Genomic DNA, 18,792 nt, shown 5'->3' on the forward strand with positions numbered 1-18,792 from the left:
TAATATCTTTGAATCATGCAGACTGAGGAGGTCCCAGTTTTGATCTTTGTTCTGTGTTGTTAGCTGATGTTAGCCAGGAGGTATGCTTCAATGGGTCACCGGTTTAGGGTGGGCTCACAGCAACTTCTACTACAATACGCCTGTGTGGGTGACAGGATCAGGTTCGCCTGGGACAGTCGCTACTGTATGGAATTCTGACAGCTCTCACTCAGATCTTTCTTGTATAATGGCCGTTTAAGTGAGGTACAGGGGGGTGAGTGAAACCATACCACCAGTAAATGGGTTAATGCATCAAGAAATAGAAACTATAAACATTTAGGAGGAATTCTGTTTTTGTGCTGGAATAAGGAGCTTGCAAAGAGGAAGATTAATGTGGTAATTGACTCAAAGTCTCCAATTCCAGCATAATATCTGCTGATTCAATCAGTGTAATCACTGGAACGTCACATTTAGATGCTTGCTTTGTTTTTTTATCTTGTTGGGTGATTTGAGTTTGCTCTGGATGGTCATTGGTTTCTGCTTTAGATTCAGAATTCTTCACCCTACTCTCTACTTTTCCTTCTCTTAAAAGCCGTTTACTCCCATCATTGGTGCCCCCTGAACCTTGCACAAAGGCCATTCCTCCTGTGAGCAATGTGGGGAGCTAATAAAAATCCGTGGACCAAAAGACTTAGCCAGAAGTGAGTGATTACTGTCCAGCAGATCTGAATCTTGCTTTATGCTAAACTGTACAAAAAACTTGCTCTGAAAAATCCACATTCAAGATCCGGTGTTTCTGTAGTGAGATTTATTTGTCTGCACAGACTGCCTCAGTGTTTGTCTGTACGGACTACCTCGACGCTAATGTAAGACCTTTTGTTTTCCATTTACCTTTATGTAAAAAGAATCCAAAGCTGAGATATTTGAATATGAATGTTGCTTTTATATTTCAGTAAATTTTGCAATACATTCCAAAAGTAAGGGCAGGATTAGGCTCGGGTGCGATGCGCTCTATGGATATACACCTCACCAGCACTCACTGTCTGTGAATGGCCACTCGGGCACGATACAGGAGGACTGCAAGTGGCTGTGGAGCTGTAACTCCAGCATAAGTTAGTTGGTCACACCGCAGGCAAAGGTTACACCGCCAGATAGGGAATGGGTGACCATCAGGAAGAGCAAGGGAAGGAAGGTAGTGCAGGGGTCACCTGCGGTCACCTCCCTCCAAAACAGATATACCATTTTGGATACTGTTGGGGCAGATGGCTCATCAGGGGAGGGCAGCAGCAGCCAAGTCCATGGCACCGTGGGTGGCTCTGCTGCAGAGGAGGGCAGGAAAAAGAGTGGGAGAGCGATAGTGATAGGGGATTCTATTGTAAGCGGCTAGATAGGCATTTCTGCGGTCGCAACCGAGACTCCAGGATGGTATGTTGCATCCTTGGTGCAAGGGTCAAGGATGTCTCGGAGCAGCTACAGGGCATTCTGGAGTGGGAGGGGGGACAGCCAGCTGTCGTGGTGCATATAGGTACCAACGGGATGAGGTCCGACAAGGAGAATTTAGGGAGCTAGGAGTTAAATTAAAAAGTAGGACCTCAAAGGTAGTAATCTCAGGATTGCTACCAGTGCCAAGTGCTAGTCAGAGTAGGAATAGCATGATAGCGCAGATGAATACATGGCTTGAGGAGAGGTGCAAAAGGAAGGGATTCAAATTCCTGGGACATTGGAACCGGTTCTGGGGGAGGTGGGACCAGCACAAATCGGACGGTCTGCACTTGGGCAGGACCGGAACCAATGTCCTAGACGGAGTGTTTGCTAGTGCTGTTGGTGAGGGGTTAAACTAATATGGCAGGGGGATGGGAACCTATGCAAAGAGGCACAGGGAAGTAAAAAGGGGGCAGAAGCAAAAGGTAGGAAGGAGAAAAGCAAGAGTGGAGGGCAGAGAAATCAAGGGCAAAAATCAAAAAGGGCCACATTACAAAATTCTAAAAGGATAAAGAGTGTTAAAAAAACAAGCCTGAAGGCTCTGCCTCAATTCGCGGAGCATTCATAATAAGGTGGACGAATTAACTGCGCAGATAGCTGTTAATGGATATGATGTAATTGGGATTACGGAGACATGGCTCCAGGGTGACCAAGGCTGGGAACTCAACATCCAGGGGTATTCAATATTCAGGAAGGATAGACAGAAAGGAAAAGGAGGTGGGTTAGCTGGTTAAAGAGGAGATTAACGCAATAGTAAGGCAGGACATTAGCTTGGATGATGTGGAATCTGTATGGGTAGAGCTGCGAAACATCAAAGAGCAGAAAACGCTAGTGGGAGTTGTGTACAGACCACCAAACAGTAGTAGTGAGGTTGGGGATGGCATCAAACAGGAAGTTAGGGATGCGGCAATAAAAGTACAGCAGTTATCATGGGCGACTTTCATCTACATGTAGATTGGACTAACCAAACTGGTAGCAATACTGTGGAGGAGGATTTCCTGGTGTGTATAAGGGATGGTTTTCTCGACCAATATGTCGAGGAGCCAACTAGAGAGCAGGCCCTCCGAGACGGGATGTTGTGTAATGAGAGAGGATTAATTAGCAGTCTTGTGCGTGGCCTCTTGGGGAAGAGTGACCATAATATGGTAGAATTTTTCATTAAGATGGAGAGTGACGCAGTTAATTCAGAGACTGGGGTCCTGAACTTAAAGAAAGGTAACTTTGACGGTATGAGACGTGAATTGGCTAGGATAGACTGGCGGATGATACTTAAAGGGTTGATGGTGGATAGGCAATGGCAGACATTTAAAGATCACATGGATGAATTACAACTATTGTGCATCCCTGTATGGCATAAAAATAAAATGGGGAAGGTGGCTCAACCGTGGCTAACAAGGGACATTAGGGATAGTGTTAAATCCAAGGAAGAGGCATATAAATTGGCCAGAAAAAGCAGCAAACCTGAGGACTGGGAGAAATTTAGAATTCAGCAGAGGAGGACGAAGGGTTTCATTAGATGGGGGGAAATAGAGTAGGAGAGTAAGCTTGCAGGGAACATAAAAGCAAAAGCTTCTATAGATATGTAAAGAGAAAAAGATTAGTGAAGATTAATGTAGGTCCCTTGCAGTCAGAATCAGGTGAATTCATAATGGGGAACAAGGAAATGGCAGACCAATTGAACAAATCCTTTGGTTCTGTCTTCACCAAGGAAAACACGAATAACCTCCCGAAAATACTAGGGGACCGAGGGCCTAGAGAGAAGGGGGAACTGAGGGAAATCCTTATTAGTCAGGAAATGGTGTTAGGGAAACTGATGGGTCTGAAGGCCGATAAATTCCCAGGGGCTGATAGTCTGCATCCCAGAGTACTTAAGGAAGTGGCCCTAGAAATAGTAGATGCATTGGTGGTCATTTTCCAAAATTCCATGGACTCTGGGTCAGTTCCTATGGATTGGAGGGGAGCTATTGTAACCCCACTTTTTAAAAAAGGAGGGAGAGAGAAAACTGAATTATAGACCGGTTAGCCTGACATCGGTGGTGGGAAAAATGCTGGATTCAATTATTAAAGATGTAATAGCGGCACATTTGGAAAGCAGTGACAGGATCGGTCCAAGTCGGCATGGATTTATGAAAGGGAAATCATGCTTGACAAATCTTCTAGAATTTTTTGAGGATGTTACTAGTAGTGGACAAGGGAGAACCAGTGGATGTGGTGTATTTGGACTTTGAAAAGGCTTTTGACAAGGTTCCACACAAGAGATTAATGTGCAAAAGTAAGGCACATGATATTGGGGGTAATGTATTACGTGGATAGAGAACTGGTTGGCAGTCAGAAAGCAAAGAATGGGAATAAATGGGTCCTTTTCAGAATGGCAGGCAGTGACTAGTGGGGTGCCGCCAAGGTTCAGTGATGGGACCCCAGCTATTTACAATATACATCAATGATTTAGACGAAAGAATTGAGTGTAATATCTCCAAGTTTGCAGATGACACTAAGCTGGGTGGCAGTGTGAGCTGTAAGGAGGACTCTAAGAGGCTGCAGGGTGACTTGGACAGGTTAGGTGAGTGGGCAAATGCATGGCAGATGCAGTATAATGTAGATAAATGTGAGGTTATCCACTTTGGTGGCAAAAACAAGAAGGCAGAATATTATCTCGTGACAGATTAGTAAAAGGAGAGGTGCAACGAGAGCTGGGTGTCATGGTTCATCAGTCACTGAAGGTAGGTATGCAGGTACAGCAGGCAGTAAAGAAAGCAAATGGTATGTTGGCCTTCATAGCGAGAGGATTTGAGTATAGGAGCAAGGAGGTTGTACAGGGCCTTGGTGATACCACACCTTGAATATTGTGTGCAGTTTTGGTCTCCTAATCTGAGGAAGGACATTCTTGCTATTGAGGGAGTGCAGCAAAGGTTCACCAGACTGATTCCCGGGATGGCAGGACTGTCATATGAGGAGAGACTGGATTAACTAGGCTTATACTCAGTGGAATTTAGAAGAATGAAAGGAGATCTCATAGAAACATATAAAATTCTGATAGGATTGGACAGGTTAGATGCAGGAAGAATGTTCCCGATGTTGAACCTGGGTAAGGGGTAAGCCATTTAGGACCGAGATGAGGAGAAACTTTTTCACGTAAAGAGTTGTTAACCTGTGGAATTCTCTACCACAGAGAGTTGTTGATGCCAGTTGTTGGATGTATTCAGAAGGGACTTACATATGGTCCTTACGGCTGAAGGGATCAAGGGGAGAGAAAGCAGGAATGGGGTACATGATATTGAATGGTGGTGCAGGCTCGAAGGGCCAAATAGCCTACTCCTGCACCTACTTGCTATGTTTCTATGAGCAAGTGTCTTCAGGAGAGGTGGGGAGAAAGCATTTGACACAGGCACGATAGGCCGAATGGCCTCTTTCTGTGCTATATCATTCTATTATTCCACAACAAAAGCTATGCTTTCTCCCAAGCTCCTCGGTTAGTCTCCGAGTTACCTTGGTTGAATTGGCTGACGTTTGTTTTCTGAGAGGTTCAGGATTTGGCATCTGAGGAGTTGCTGGTGTGCTCGCAGTTTATGACTCATGACAGACTGTGTTTGAGTTGTGACAATCTGTTGGACTCCCAACAGACTCAATTGTCAGGCAGCTATCAAAAGCAAAATACTGCAGATCCTGGAAATCTGAAATAAAAGCAGAAAAAGCTGGAAATACTCAACAGGTCAGGCAGCATCTCTGGGAGAGAAACAGAGCTAATGTTTCAGTTCTGATGGGTGGTCATCGACCCGAAACATTAACTCTCTTTCTCTCCACAGATGCTGTCTGACCTGAGTATTTCCAGCATTTTTTGTTGAATGACAGCTTTTTAATTGTTGGCTGTGCTTTCCTTTTCCTTCCTCTCCTGTAAAGAGTGACTAATCCTGGGGTACAGTTCCAGGAGCCCTCTGTGACTGTTGTTTGGGCCTGGACAGTTTTCACAGGCGATTTGATAGCTGGGAGAGGGAAGCGTCACAGCTGAGCACAGTCATGTTTTCATCCAGTGTCTCCAGACCCAATCTAAAACCTGACGAATAGGTGATTGCCAGGGTGTCCCTGGAGATGGAGTATGCGGTGTCCACCGGTACGCTCATGGCTTTCCGTGAGAGGTGGGCGCCGGAGGGACTGGAGTGCATCACCCCCGGCAACCAAATTTTAATTTGATCATTTAAGTTTAAAGTTTAATCTGTTTAATTTTCCGGTTTTAGTGTCCCTCCCTTTTAGCCAAGGGGCACTTGTATAATTTCTGTTTTTAGTGCCCGAAACCCCCCCCCCCCAAAAGGGGCACTGGAAAAACGTTATTGTGGAGTGTGACCCCCCCCCTTGCAGGGGGCATTTGTTTAAAGTGCACAACTAAGATAGTTGAATCGGTGATTGGATGGCAGTCAAGAGTGGGAATGCTGGTTTGTATTTTTTCCTTTTCCCTCAACCCCACCCCGACTGTCACACGGCTACAGATTAACTGACTCAGTAAGGATCACGGATCAAACATGAGATGCTTTTAATCTTGCCGTGTTGATACATGGCTCAGTACCCCATAGTAGGGGACAGTAAAGTCAGGCGGATAGATACTGTTCTCTGCAGCCGAGAGCGTGAGTCCCGAAGGCTGTGTTGCTTGCCAGGGTTAAGGACATCTCCTCTGGACTGAGAGGAACTTGGAGTGGGAGGGGAAAGATCTAGTTGTCGTGGTCCATGTGGGTACCAACGACATAGGTAGGACAAACAAAGAGGTTCTGCTGTGGGAATATGAGCAGCTAGGGGCTAAATTAAAAAACAGAACCACAAAGGTAGTAATCCCGAGCCACGAGCAAATTTGCATAGGGTAAATAAGATCAGAGAGATGAATGCGTGGCTCAAAGATTGGTGTCGGAGAATGGGTTTCAATTCATGGGGCTCTGGCGCCAGTACTGGGATAGGAGGGAGCTGTTCTGTCCAGATGGGCTTCACTTAAACCAGGCTGGGGCCAGTGTCCTGGCGAATCGAATCATTGCAATTTAGAAGACTGAGAGGTGATCTTCTTGAAACGTGTAAGATTCTGAGGGGGCTCGACAAGGTGGATGCAGAGAGGATGTTTCCACTCATGGGGGAATCTAGAACTAGGGGGCATAGTTTCAGAATAAGGGGTCGCCCATTTAAAACAGAAATGAGGAGGAATTTCTTCTCCAAGGGTCATGAATCTTTGGAATTCTCTGCCCCAGAGAGCTGTGGAGGCTGGGTCTTTGAATATATTTAAGGTGGAGATAGACAGATTTTTGAACGATGAGGGAATAAAGGGTTATGGGGAACGGGCAGGGAAGTGGAGATGAGGCGAAGATCAGATCAACCATGGTCTTATTGAATGGCGGAGCAGGCTCGAGGGGCAATGGCCTACTCCTGCTCCTATTTCTTATGTGGCCACTGTGTTTGAGGGAAACCGAGTAATGTGCAGTCGCAACCACATTGCGAGAGTGCTGGTGTTCGCGGAATTTGCTTGCTACAAGAAGTGGACGGTAAAACATGCTACTGAAATTTTAACCACTGAAAGTTTCTTTTAATTAAAAATACTTTTCTTTCCAGAATGAGAATTTATCCACCTTTTCTCACTGTTTGAACCTAATTGTAACCATGCTTGTAAATGGCAATATTGTAGCAGGAAATGGCAGATATCTTATGAGCTGTACGAATTCTGACCCTGTGAAACGTACAATGTAAAAGGGAATATCGTAAAAGGCAGGTTATTATTTTCTTCTTTTCGGCCTGTATAGTGTGCAGGGTTGTGAAATGTGCTGGATGCGTACAAAATCCGAAGGCAGCTGTCCAGAATAACCAGCACGTGTACATGTTATAAGTGGCACCGTTGTAACTGACCTCTGAGGTACTGGCAAATGGTTTGTGCCATTTGCCCAATATAGGCAGCTGTCCATGATATGTGTTGGAGGTGCAAGTGGTCGGACTGCACAAGATGTTAAACACTTTGGGACTGACCAGGTGGGCTGTGAATCGGGTCATGTAGCCTTCCTCAATCCCTTTCTCTGTCCCAGAGCCCTGCACTAAGTCAACAACCTTTGTCAAAATGCATTTGTAATTTAAAAGATATTTATCGAATGTAGCCTTTTTGTTAATTAAGCCATGTGGGTATTGCTTGTGCAGCATGTTCCTATCATTGGGCAGGATCCTCTCATTCTCATTGATTTGATTCACTTGCCGAATTCTGGTGAATGGTAATTGCTGAAATGAACTTTGTGCACATTGTCTTGTCAAGTTGAGGTTATACTGAAGTACTTGACCTTGAGTTATTCAGCATATCCTTACATTGGGAAGATTGCACACATACTTGGCCATTCTTCCTGTGCTTGTCAAAAACCTGCAACTAGTATCACATCTGCTGAAGAACCATAAAGCTGTTGCGTTCCTTTAAAAATAAATCGTAGAGCTGCAGCAGTAGTATTCCAGTAAGATGTGACCATTTGGTCAGACGTGGGATCCTAGTACAGGTAGCAAATATTTAACATTTGGTGGATGACGTCCGTTAAGTATTGAAATTGCTTTGCTGTAAATGTAATTGTCACTTTCTGTGCAGGTGCTAAAACAATGGGTGAACGGCGCAGCAAAAACCTTCTGGTCCAGCTGGGGCCCAAAATCCAGGCGTATCCCGAAGAGCTGATCCGACAGCGTCGCTCACACGACGGTCTGACAGAGTACCTCATTCGCTGGAACGTGCTGACTGTAGATGACAGTGGAGGTGGAGGCAGCAGCAGTAATGGAGGAAACAGTTCGTCCAGCGACAACAAAGTGGACAATATTTTGATGTGGATGTCGGCTGAAGACGTATATGCCAACTGCCCTACGCTCCTTGGCAAACGGAAACCCGAGGGCCAGAGAGTGAAGGAGGAGCAGGAAGCGACTGCCAGATCTTGCCCCGTGCGGGCAGACTCTGATGCCACGTTCGACGACGTCGAGTTACTTGATATGAAGGAGGACGTGAAGCATTTGGTGCAAAGAGCGAGGCGGCAGATGTCTCGTAAATCTGGACCAGACTCGTCCTTGAATATTTCGCACACAATCCATGTTCTGAGTGCCTATGCTAGTATTGGCTCGCTGGTGGGGGTGTTCAAAGAGACCGGAGCTTTGGATGTGCTCATGGAATTACTCTGCAACAAGGAAACGCAGACACGCAGGAGCGCTGGCAAGATGCTGCGTGCTCTGGCTTCACACGATGCAGGTAGGATGTTTGTAGTTTAACCAGCAGTATTCAGTACTTTATCACTCAGTAATTCCTTTGGGAATGGTCTGACTCTTTGATTACAGGATTAGTATTTGGCCATGTGCTGTACTTGGAGAAACACATATTTTGGATTTTTATAAACATAAGGAGTGCACCCAGACTCAACTGTAACAGGGGTAGATGTACAGGTGCAGCATCAAGAATCCGGGACCGAGGCCGTTCCGGATTCCGGACTTTCGATCGTCCAGGGGTATTCAATATTCAGGAAGGATAGAATAAAAGGAAAAGGAGGTGGGGTAGCATTGTTGGTTAAAGAGGAGATTAATGCAATAGTTAGGAAGGACATTAGCCTGGATGATGTGGAATCTATATGGGTAGAGCTGCAGAACACCAAAGGGCAAAAAACGTTAGTGGGAGTTGTGTACAGACCTCCAAACAGTAGTAGTGATGTTGGGGAGGGCATCAGACAGGAAATTAGGGGTGCATGCAATAAAGGTGCAGCAGTTATAATGGGTGACTTTAATATGCACATAGATTGGGCTAACCAAACTGGAAGCAATACGGTGGAGGAGGATTTCCTGGAGTGTAAAAGGGATGGTTTTCTAGACCAATATGTCGAGGAACCAACTAGGGGGGAGGCCATCTTAGACTGGGTGTTGTGTAATGAGAGAGGATTAATTAGCAATCTCGTTGTGCGAGGCCCCTTGGGGAAGAGTGACCATAATATGGTGGAATTCTGCATTAGGATGGAGAATGAAACAGTTAATTCGGAGACCAGGGTCCAGAACTTAAAGAAGGGTAATTTTGAAGGTATGAGGCGTGAATTGGCTAGGATAGATTGACGAATGATACTTAAGGGTTGACAGTGGATGGGCAATGGCAGACATTTAGAGACCGCATGGATGAACAACAACAATTGTACATCCCTGTCTGGCGTAAAAATAAAAAAGGGAAGTTGGCTCAACCGTGGCTATCAAGGGAAATCAGGGATAGTATTAAAGCCAAGGAAGTGGCATACAAATTGGCCAGAAATAGTAGTAAACCCGGGGACTGGGAGAAATTTAGAACTCAGCAGAGGAGGACAAAGGGTTTGATTAGGGCAGGGAAAATAGAGTACGAGAGGAAGCTTGCAGGGAACATTAAAACGGACTACAAAAGCTTCTATAGATATGTCAAGAGAAAAAGATTAGTAAAGACAAACGTAGGTCCCCTGCAGTCAGAATCAGGGGAAGTCATAACTGGGAACAAAGAAATGGCAGACCAATTGAACAAGTACTTTGGTTCGGTATTCACTAAGGAGGACAGAAAGAACCTTCCGGATATAAAAGGGGTCAGAGGGTGTAGTAAGAAGGAGGAACTGAGGGAAATCCTTATTAGTCGGGAAATTGTGTTGGGGAAATTGATGGGATTGAAGGCCGATAAATCCCCAGGGCCTGATGGACTGCATCCCAGAGTACTTAAGGAGGTGGCCTTGGAAATAGCAGATGCATTGACAGTCATTTTCCAACATTCCATAGACTCTGGATCAGTTCCTATGGAGTGGAAGGTAGCCAATGTAACCCCACTTTTTAAAAAAGGAGGGAGAGAGATAACAGGGAATTATAGACCAGTCAGCCTGACATCGGTAGTGGGTAAAATGATGGAATCAATTATTAAGGATGTCATAGCAGTGCATTTGGAAAGAGGTGACATGATAGCTCCAAGTCAGCATGGATTTGTGAAAGGGAAATCATGCTTGACAAATCTTCTGGAATTTTTTGAGGATGTTTCCAGTAGAGTGGAGAAGGGAGAACCAGTTGATGTGGTATATTTGGACTTTCAGAAGGCTTTCGACAAGGTCCCACACAAGAGATTAATGTGCAAAGTTAAAGCACATGGGATTGGGGGTAGTGTGCTGACATGGATTGAGAAACATAGAAAACATAGAAACATAGAAAATAGGTGCAGGAGTAGGCCATTCGGCCCTTCTAGCCTGCACCGCCATTCAATTAGTTCATGGCTGAACATTCAACTTCAGTACCCCATTCCTGCTTTCTCGCCATACCCCTTGATCCCCCTAGTAGTAAGGACCTCATCTAACTCCTTTTTGAATATATTTAGTGAATTGGCCTCAACAACTTTCTGTGGTAGAGAATTCCACAGGTTCACCACTCTCTGGGTGAAGAAGTTCCTCCGCATCTCGGTCCTAAATGGCTTACCCCTTATCCTTAGACTGTGACCTCTGGTTCTGGACTTCCCCAACATTGGGAACATTCTTCCTGCATCTAACCTGTCTAACCCCGTCAGAATTTTAAATGTTTCTATGAGGTCCCCTCTCATTCTTCTGAACTCCAGTGAATACAAGCCCAGTTGATCCAGTCTTTCTTGATAGGTCAGTCCCGCCATCCCGGGAATCAGTCTGGTGAACCTTCGCTGCACTCCCTCAATAGCAAGAATGTCCTTCCTAAGGTTAGGAGACCAAAACTGTACACAATACTCCAGGTGTGGCCTCACCAAGGCCCTGTACAACTGCAGCAACACCTCCCTGCCCCTGTACTCAAATCCCCTCACTATGAAGGCCAACGTGCCATTTGCTTTCTTAACCGCCTGCTGTACCTGCATGCCAACCTTCAATGACTGATGTACCATGACACCCAGGTCTCTTTGCACCTCCCCATTTCCTAATCTGTCACCATTCAGATAATAGTCTGTCTCTCTGTTTTTACCACCAAAGTGGATAACCTCACATTTATCCAGATTATACTTCATCTGCCATGCATTTGCCCACTCACCTAACCTATCCAAGTCGCTCTGCAGCCTCACAGCATCCTCCTCGCAGCTCACACTGCCACCCAACTTAGTGTCATCCGCAAATTTGGAGATACTACATTTAATCCCCTCATCTAAATCATTAATGTACAGTGTAAACAGCTGGGGCCCCAGCACAGAACCTTGCGGTACCCCACTAGTCACTGCCTGCCATTCTGAAAAGTACCCATTTACTCCTACTCTTTGCTTCCTGTCTGACAACCAGTTCTCAATCCATGTCAGTACACTACCCCCAATCCCATGTGCTCTAACTTTGCACATCAATCTCTTGTGTGGGACCTTGTCGAACGCCTTCTGAAAGTCCAAATATACCACATCAACTGGTTCTCCCTTATCCACTCTACTGGAAACATCCTCAAAAAAATTCCAGAAGATTTGTCCAGCATGATTTCCCTTTCACAAATCCATGCTGACTTGGACCTATCATGTCACCTCTTTCCAAATGCACTGCTATGACATCCTTAATAATTGATTCCATCATTTTACCGATGTCAGGCTGACCGGTCTATAATTCCCTGTTTTCTCTCTCCCTCCTTTTTTAAAAAGTAGGGTTACATTGGCTACCCTCCACTCCATAGGAACTGATCCAGAGTCAATGGAATGTTGGAAAATGACTGTCAACGCATCCACTATTTCCAAGGCCACCTCCTTAAGTACTCTGGGATGCAGTCCATCAGGCCCTGGGGATTTATCGGCCTTCAATCCCATCAATTTCCCCAACACAATTTCCCGGCTAATAAGGATTTCCCTCAGTTCCTCCTCCTTACTAGACCCCCCGACCCCTTTTATAACCGGAAGGTTGTTCGTGTCCTCCTTCGTGAATACCGAACCAAAGTACTTGTTCAATTGGTCCGCCATTTCTTTGTTGTCAGACAGGAAGCAAAGAGTAGGAGTAAATGGGGACTTTTCAGAATGGCAGGCAGTGACTAGTGGGGTACCGCAAGGTTCTGTGCTGAGGCCCCAGCTGTTTACACTGTACATTAATGATTTAGACGAGGGGATTAAATGTAGTATCTCCAAATTTGCGGATGACACTAAGTTGGGTGGCAGTGTGAGCTGCGAGGAGGATGCTATGAGGCTGCAGATTGACTTGGATAGGTTCGGTGAGTGGGCAAATGCATGGCAGATAAAGTATAATCTGGATAAATGTGAGGTTATCCACTTTGGTGGTAAAAACAGAGAGACAGACTATTATCTGAATGGTGACAGATTAGGAAAGGGGAGGTGCAAAGAGACCTGGGTGTCATGGTACATCAGTCATTGAAGGTTGGCATGCAGGTACAGCAGGCGGTTAAGAAAGCAAATGGCATGTTGGCCTTCATAGCGAGGGGATTTGAGTACAGGGGCAGGGAGGTGTTGCTACAGTTGTACAGGGCCTTGGTGAGGCCACACCTGGAGTATTGTGTACAGTTTTGGTCTCCTAACCTGAGGAAGGACATTCTTGCTGTTGAGGTAGTGCAGCGAAGGTTCACCAGACTGATTCCCGGGATGGCGGGACTGACCTATCAAGAAAGACTGGATCAACTGGGCTTGTATTCACTGGAGTTCAGAAGAATGAGAGGGGATCTCATAGAAACGTTTAAAATTCTGACGGGGTTAGACAGGTTAGATGCAGGAAGAATGTTCCCAATGTTGGGGAAGTCCAGAACCAGGGGACACAGTCTAAGTATAAGGGGTAAGCCATTTAGGACCGAGATGAGGAGGAATTTCTTCACCTGCAGAGTGGTGAACCTGTGGAATTCTCTACCACAGAAAGTTGTTGAGGCCAATTCACTAAATATATTCAAAAAGGAGTTCGATGAAGTCCTTACTACTAGGGGGATCAAGGGGTGTGGTGAGAAAGCAGGAATGGGGTACTGAAGTTGCATGTTCAGCCATGAACTCATTGAATGGCGGTGCAGGCTAGAAGGGCCGAATGGCCTACTCCTGCACCTATTTTCTATGTTTCTATGTAGATATGATTTACCAAACTGAGAAAATGGGTGTTCATATCTCTTTGCTCACTTGCTGTCCCTCTTGCCCCCCCACCCCCCCAAACCTCCCTTTGGTGTTCCCCCTTATCCATACTGCTCGTTACATTCTGAAAGAACTCCAGCAAATTTGTCAAAACATGATTTCCCTTTCGTAAAACCTTGCTGACTCTGCTTGACTATTGTGATTTTATAAATGACCTGCTACTACTTCCTTAATAATGGATTCCAGTATTTTCCCAATGCCAGACGTTAGGCTAACTGGTCTATAGTTTCCTGCTTTCCGTCTACCTCCTTTCTTAAATAGGGGCGTTACATGTGCGGTTTTCCAGTCCACTGGGACCTCTCCAGAATCCAGGTAATTTTGGTAGATTACAACCAATGTATCCATTATCTCTGCAGCCACCTCTTTTAAGACCCGAGGATGGACACCATGATGGACACCATGATTAAAATCACCCATGATTATTGCCGTACCTTCCTTACAAGCCCCCATGTCCGCCTTTAGACCCATTAATTTGCTCGTACTTCTTTAGTGATTATTTTAAGACCCCCCCCCCCCCCAATAGCCCATTGATTACCCCCTATTGGGATGCTTTTAGCGTCTTCTGCCGTGAAAACCGATACAAAATATTTGTTCAAAGTCTCCATCATTTCCCTTTTTTGCATTATTAATTTCCCAGTCTCATCCTCTAAGGGACCAACGTTTGCTTTAGCTGCTCTCTTCCTTTATATTTACCCGTAGAAGTGCTTGCTGTTTTTATATTTCTTGCTAGTTGACTCTCATAAGCTACCGTATATACTCGCGTATCCTGCGATCTCGCGTATCATGCAACCCCTAAATTTTCGTCCCCAAAACATGATTTTACCATATATCTCATGTATCATGCGAGTCACTTTTTTGAGATCGAATACAGACCTTAACATGAAACATCGAGTGGATTCTGCTGTGAAAGCTGTTCGCGAATCGAACACCGATACAGCAATCATTCCAGCTGGCTTGACTCGCGTCGTTCAGCCACAGCCTCTACTGTGTTTGGGAGTTGTGGGTGGCGGAGGTCGGGTCGCCGGGGGGGTGGGGGGGGGGGTGAAGAGGAGGTCGGGTTGGGTCACTGGGGGGAAGCGGAGGTCGGGTTGCTGGGTGGGGGGGGGGGAGTTGGGGGAGCGGAGGTCGGGTCGCCGGGGGGGTGGGGGGGGGGGTGAAGAGGAGGTCGGGTTGGGTCACTGGGGGGAAGCGGAGGTCGGGTTGCTGGGTGGGGGGGGGGGAGTTGGGGGAGCGGAGGCCGGGTCGCCGGGGGGGTGGGGGGGGGGGTGAAGAGGAGGTCGGATTGGGTCACTGGGGGGAAGCGGAGGTCGGGTTGCCGGGTGGGGGGGGGAGTTGGGGGAGCGGAGGTCGGGTCGCCGGGGTAGGGAGAGCGGGGGTCAGGTCGGATCCGGTCCGGTCTCTTTCCTCCCCCCCCCACCCCCCCCGACCTCCGCGACTCTCTCTCTCCCCCCCCCCCCCCCGACCTCCGCGACTCTCTCTCATCCCCCCCGATACAGTACAAGCGACAATAGAGGCTGCAATCCAGCCCAGGAGATACCTGCCGAGATTCAGCGTGGATACGGTCTGCTTAACAGACTAACAGCCTAATCTTGGCCAGCACTTCACACCTGCAAATTTTGTATCTCGCACATCGTGCGACCCCCCCAAATTTAGGTTACAATTTAGGTCTTCAAAAGTCGCATAATACGCGAGTATATACGGTATATTATTTTTTTAGTCGTCCTTTGCTGGTTTCTAAAATGTTCCCAATCCTCTGGCCTTCCACTGTTCTTTGCAACATTGTATGTCTTTATTTTCAATTTGATACCGTCCTTTACTTCCTTAGTTGGTCACGGATTGTTCATCCTTCTCTTAGAGTCTTTCTCACTGGAATTTGTCTTTGCTGATAATTATGAAATATCTCCTTAAATGTTTGCCACTGCTTATCCATCATCATACCCTTTAATCTATTTTCTCAGTCCACTTTAGCAACTCTGCCTTCATACCTTTGTAATTGCCTTTATTTAAGTTTGAGACCTAGCTTTCTCACCCTCAAACGGAATTTGAAATTCTACCATGCTATGATCACTCTTCCCCAGAGGATCTTTTACTATGAGATCATTAATTAATCCTATCTCATTACACATTACCAGATCTAAAATAGTCTGGTAATGGTTGGTTCCACAATGTGTTGTTCTCGGAAACCATCCCAAATACACTCTGAACTCTTCCTCAAGGCTACCCTGGCCAATTTGATTTGTCCAATGAATATGAAGATTAAAATCACCCATGATTATTGCCGTACCTTCCTTACAAGCCCCCATTATTTCTTGATTTATACTCTGTCCTACAGTGTGGCTACTGTTAGGGGGCCTATAGACTACTCCCACTAGTGACTTATTTCCTTTTTTATTTCTTATCTCCACCTAACCGCTTCTATACCTTGATCTTCTGAGTCAATATCATTTTTCACTACTGCACTGATCTCATTCTTTATTAATAGAGCTACCCCACCTCCTTTTCCTTTCTGCGTATCTTTCTGAAATGGCGCATACCCCATAATATTTAGTTCCCAACCTTGGTCTCTAATGGCTATCAGATCATACCCATTTATTTCTATTTGTGCCGTTAACTCATCTATCTAGTTACAAATGCTGCGTGCATTCACAGAGCTTTTAATTTTGTCTTTTTACCATTTTTTCCTACTCTAACCCCACTCTTGTGTTTATACGCTCTGTCCCTCCCTGTCACACTCTGGATATCATTACCCCTATAGTTACCCTCCACGAGAAACATAGAAACATAGAAAATAGGTGCAGGAGCAGGTCATTCAGCTCTTCGAGCCTGCACCGCCATTCAATATGGCTGATCATTCAACCTCAGTACCCCACCCCAGCCTTCTCCCCATACCCTCTGATCCCTTTAGCCGAAAGGGCCACATCTAACTCTCTTTTGAATATGTCCAACAAACTGGCCTCAACAACTTTCTGTGGTAGAGAATTCCACAGGTTCACAACTCTCTGGGTGAAAAAGTTTCTCCTCATCTCAATCTTATATGGCCTACCCCTTATCCTTAGACTGTGTCCCTTGGTTCTGGACTTCCCAACATTGGGAGCATCCTTCATCAAACCTGTCCAATCCCATCAGAATTTTATATGTTTCTAAGAGATCCCCTCTCATTCTTCTAGATTCCAGTGAGTATAAGCCTAACCGATCCAGTCTCTCCTCATATGTCAGTCCTGCCATCCTGGGGATCAGTGTGGTGAACCTTCGCTGCACTCCCTCAATAGCAAGAACGTCCTTCCTCAGATTAGGAGACCAAAACTGAACACAATATTCCAGGTGTGGTCTCACCAAGGCCCTGTACAACTGCAGTAAGACTTCCCTGCTGCTATACTCAAATTCCCTAGCTATGAAGGCCAACATACCATTTGCCACCTCCACCGCCTGCTGTACCTGCATGCCCACTGATGTACCATGACACCCAGGTCTCGTTGCACCTATTGCCTTCTCCTTTCTTTTTGACTTTTTAAATTTCTGCTCATCTGATCTCTTTCCCCCCCCTCCCTCCCCACTATTTAGTTTAAAGCCCGATCAGAGGGAACGGTCCCTTTGGGATGCTGAGAGGGGAAGATCGTTGGTGGGATCACGCTGAGGTGGCGGAGGATAATCCGTTGAATCTAGAGGCTGGTGGGTTGAGCAGTGAGGACAAGGGAAACCCTATCGTGGTTCTGGGAGGGAGGGGAAGGGGTAAAGCAGAAATGCAGGAAATGGAATGGACAGAGTTGAATGTCTGTCAGCCACGGTAGAAGGGAATCCTCGGTTGAGGAAAAAGCACTAGAATGGAAGGTGGCGCGTCAGAACAGATGCAATGGAGACGGAGAAACTAGGAGAATGGAAGAGAATCCTTTGAGGAAGCAGGGTGGGAGGAAGTGTGGTCCAGGTAGCTTGGGAGTAAGTGTAGTCCAGGTAGCTGTGGGAGTCAGAGAGCTTTTAGTGGATGTTAGTAGATAGGCTATCGTCAGAAATGGAGGCAGGGAAGGGAAGAGACGGAGATGGATCATGTGAGGGAAGGGCGGAAATTGGAAACAAAGTGAATGACATTTTCCAGTTCAGGGCGAGAGCAGGAAACGGCACCGATACAGTCATCAATGTACCGGGGGAAAAAAGTGACGGAGGGGACCCGAGTAAGATTGGAACAAAAAAGGTTGCATATATATACCAAGGAAAGGCAGGCATAGCTAGGACCCATGCAGGTTCCCATAGCAACACCTTTAATTTGGAGGAAGTGAATCGAGTCAAAGGAGAAGTTGTTCAATGTGAGAACAAGTTCAGCCGGGCGGAGGAGGAGGAGGAGGTGGGGGATGGGGACTGGCTGGGCCTCTGCTCAAAGAAGAAGCAGAGCGCCCTCAGGCCATCCTGGTGGGGGATGGAAGTGTAGAGGGATTGGACGTCCATAGTGAAAAAGAGATGGTTGGGGCTGAGAAACTGTTCGTGGTGGAGGGAGTCGGAAGAGATGCGGAGGTAGGTGGGAAGAGACTCTCCCTCTTCCTCCTCCTCCCCTCCTCCCCCCTCACCCCCCCTTCCCCTCTTCTCCCCCTCTTGCCCCCTTCTCTTCCCCCCCCCCCCCCCCCCCCCCCCCGCCCCCTCAAATGTAGGGTAATGTGCATGCGTAGTTCTGGGATACGGCTCGCATGTGCAGAAGCGGTTCGAGTGGATAATCACAGCGTTCACATTCAGTCACACAGGGTCGGGCCTGCAGCGGGTTCCAGTGCGCAGGCGCCGAAATGGGTCCGCTCTTGCGGGCCTAAAGAACGCGCCTGTGGGACACGATTGAGAAGAGCGCCCACACGCTGGAGTCCGTCCCAACGGGACTGCGCAGTCAGCAACACCCGGTGCAGCAGCCTCAAGGGAACTGCGCAGCTTTGGGCGAACAGTGACTGCAATATTTAATCAGGAGTGACCCTGTTTCTTATTCTCGAGAACAGTGTCCTGGAATTCGGAGCTCAAAAGTCGGTCATTTGGTTTGCCACAGTAGCAGTAGTCTCATTAATATTGTGATTCCACATCAGCTCCTTTCTCTCTGCAATACAATATTCTTCATGAGTCAGGAAATGTAGATTACCCAATGTCAGTGTACCATTTTACTTTATCTGGGCCTGATGCTTTGGGTGCTCTCCCAATACTTTTCGTAATTGGCATTCACATCAAAAAGATAGTTTCCAGAAACAACTCTTGCATCTCCTATGGACTGAAACTTTCAACCTTATTCTCTGGTGGCCTAGAAAGCCGCTTAGTTG

General features: G+C 46.5%; 1 protein-coding gene across 4 annotated transcripts in view; it reads left to right on the forward strand.

The window, feature by feature from the left end:
• The window catches only part of LOC139267472 (cullin-9), a 293,931-nt gene that overhangs the window by 39,881 nt on the left and 235,258 nt on the right, over positions 1-18,792 (forward strand). For all 4 annotated transcript variants that reach the window (XR_011593911.1, XM_070885833.1, XM_070885834.1 and 1 more), the window contains exon 2: positions 8,045-8,686. Coding sequence is in view for 3 of the 4 variants with exons in the window: in XM_070885833.1 (XP_070741934.1) it covers positions 8,056-8,686 (631 nt within the window). In the remaining variant the exon portion in view is untranslated. The remainder of the gene's footprint in view (positions 1-8,044; positions 8,687-18,792) is intronic.

The sequence above is a fragment of the Pristiophorus japonicus genome, chromosome 7 (assembly GCF_044704955.1).
Source record: "Pristiophorus japonicus isolate sPriJap1 chromosome 7, sPriJap1.hap1, whole genome shotgun sequence".
NCBI classification, from domain to species: Eukaryota; Metazoa; Chordata; class Chondrichthyes; family Pristiophoridae; genus Pristiophorus; species Pristiophorus japonicus.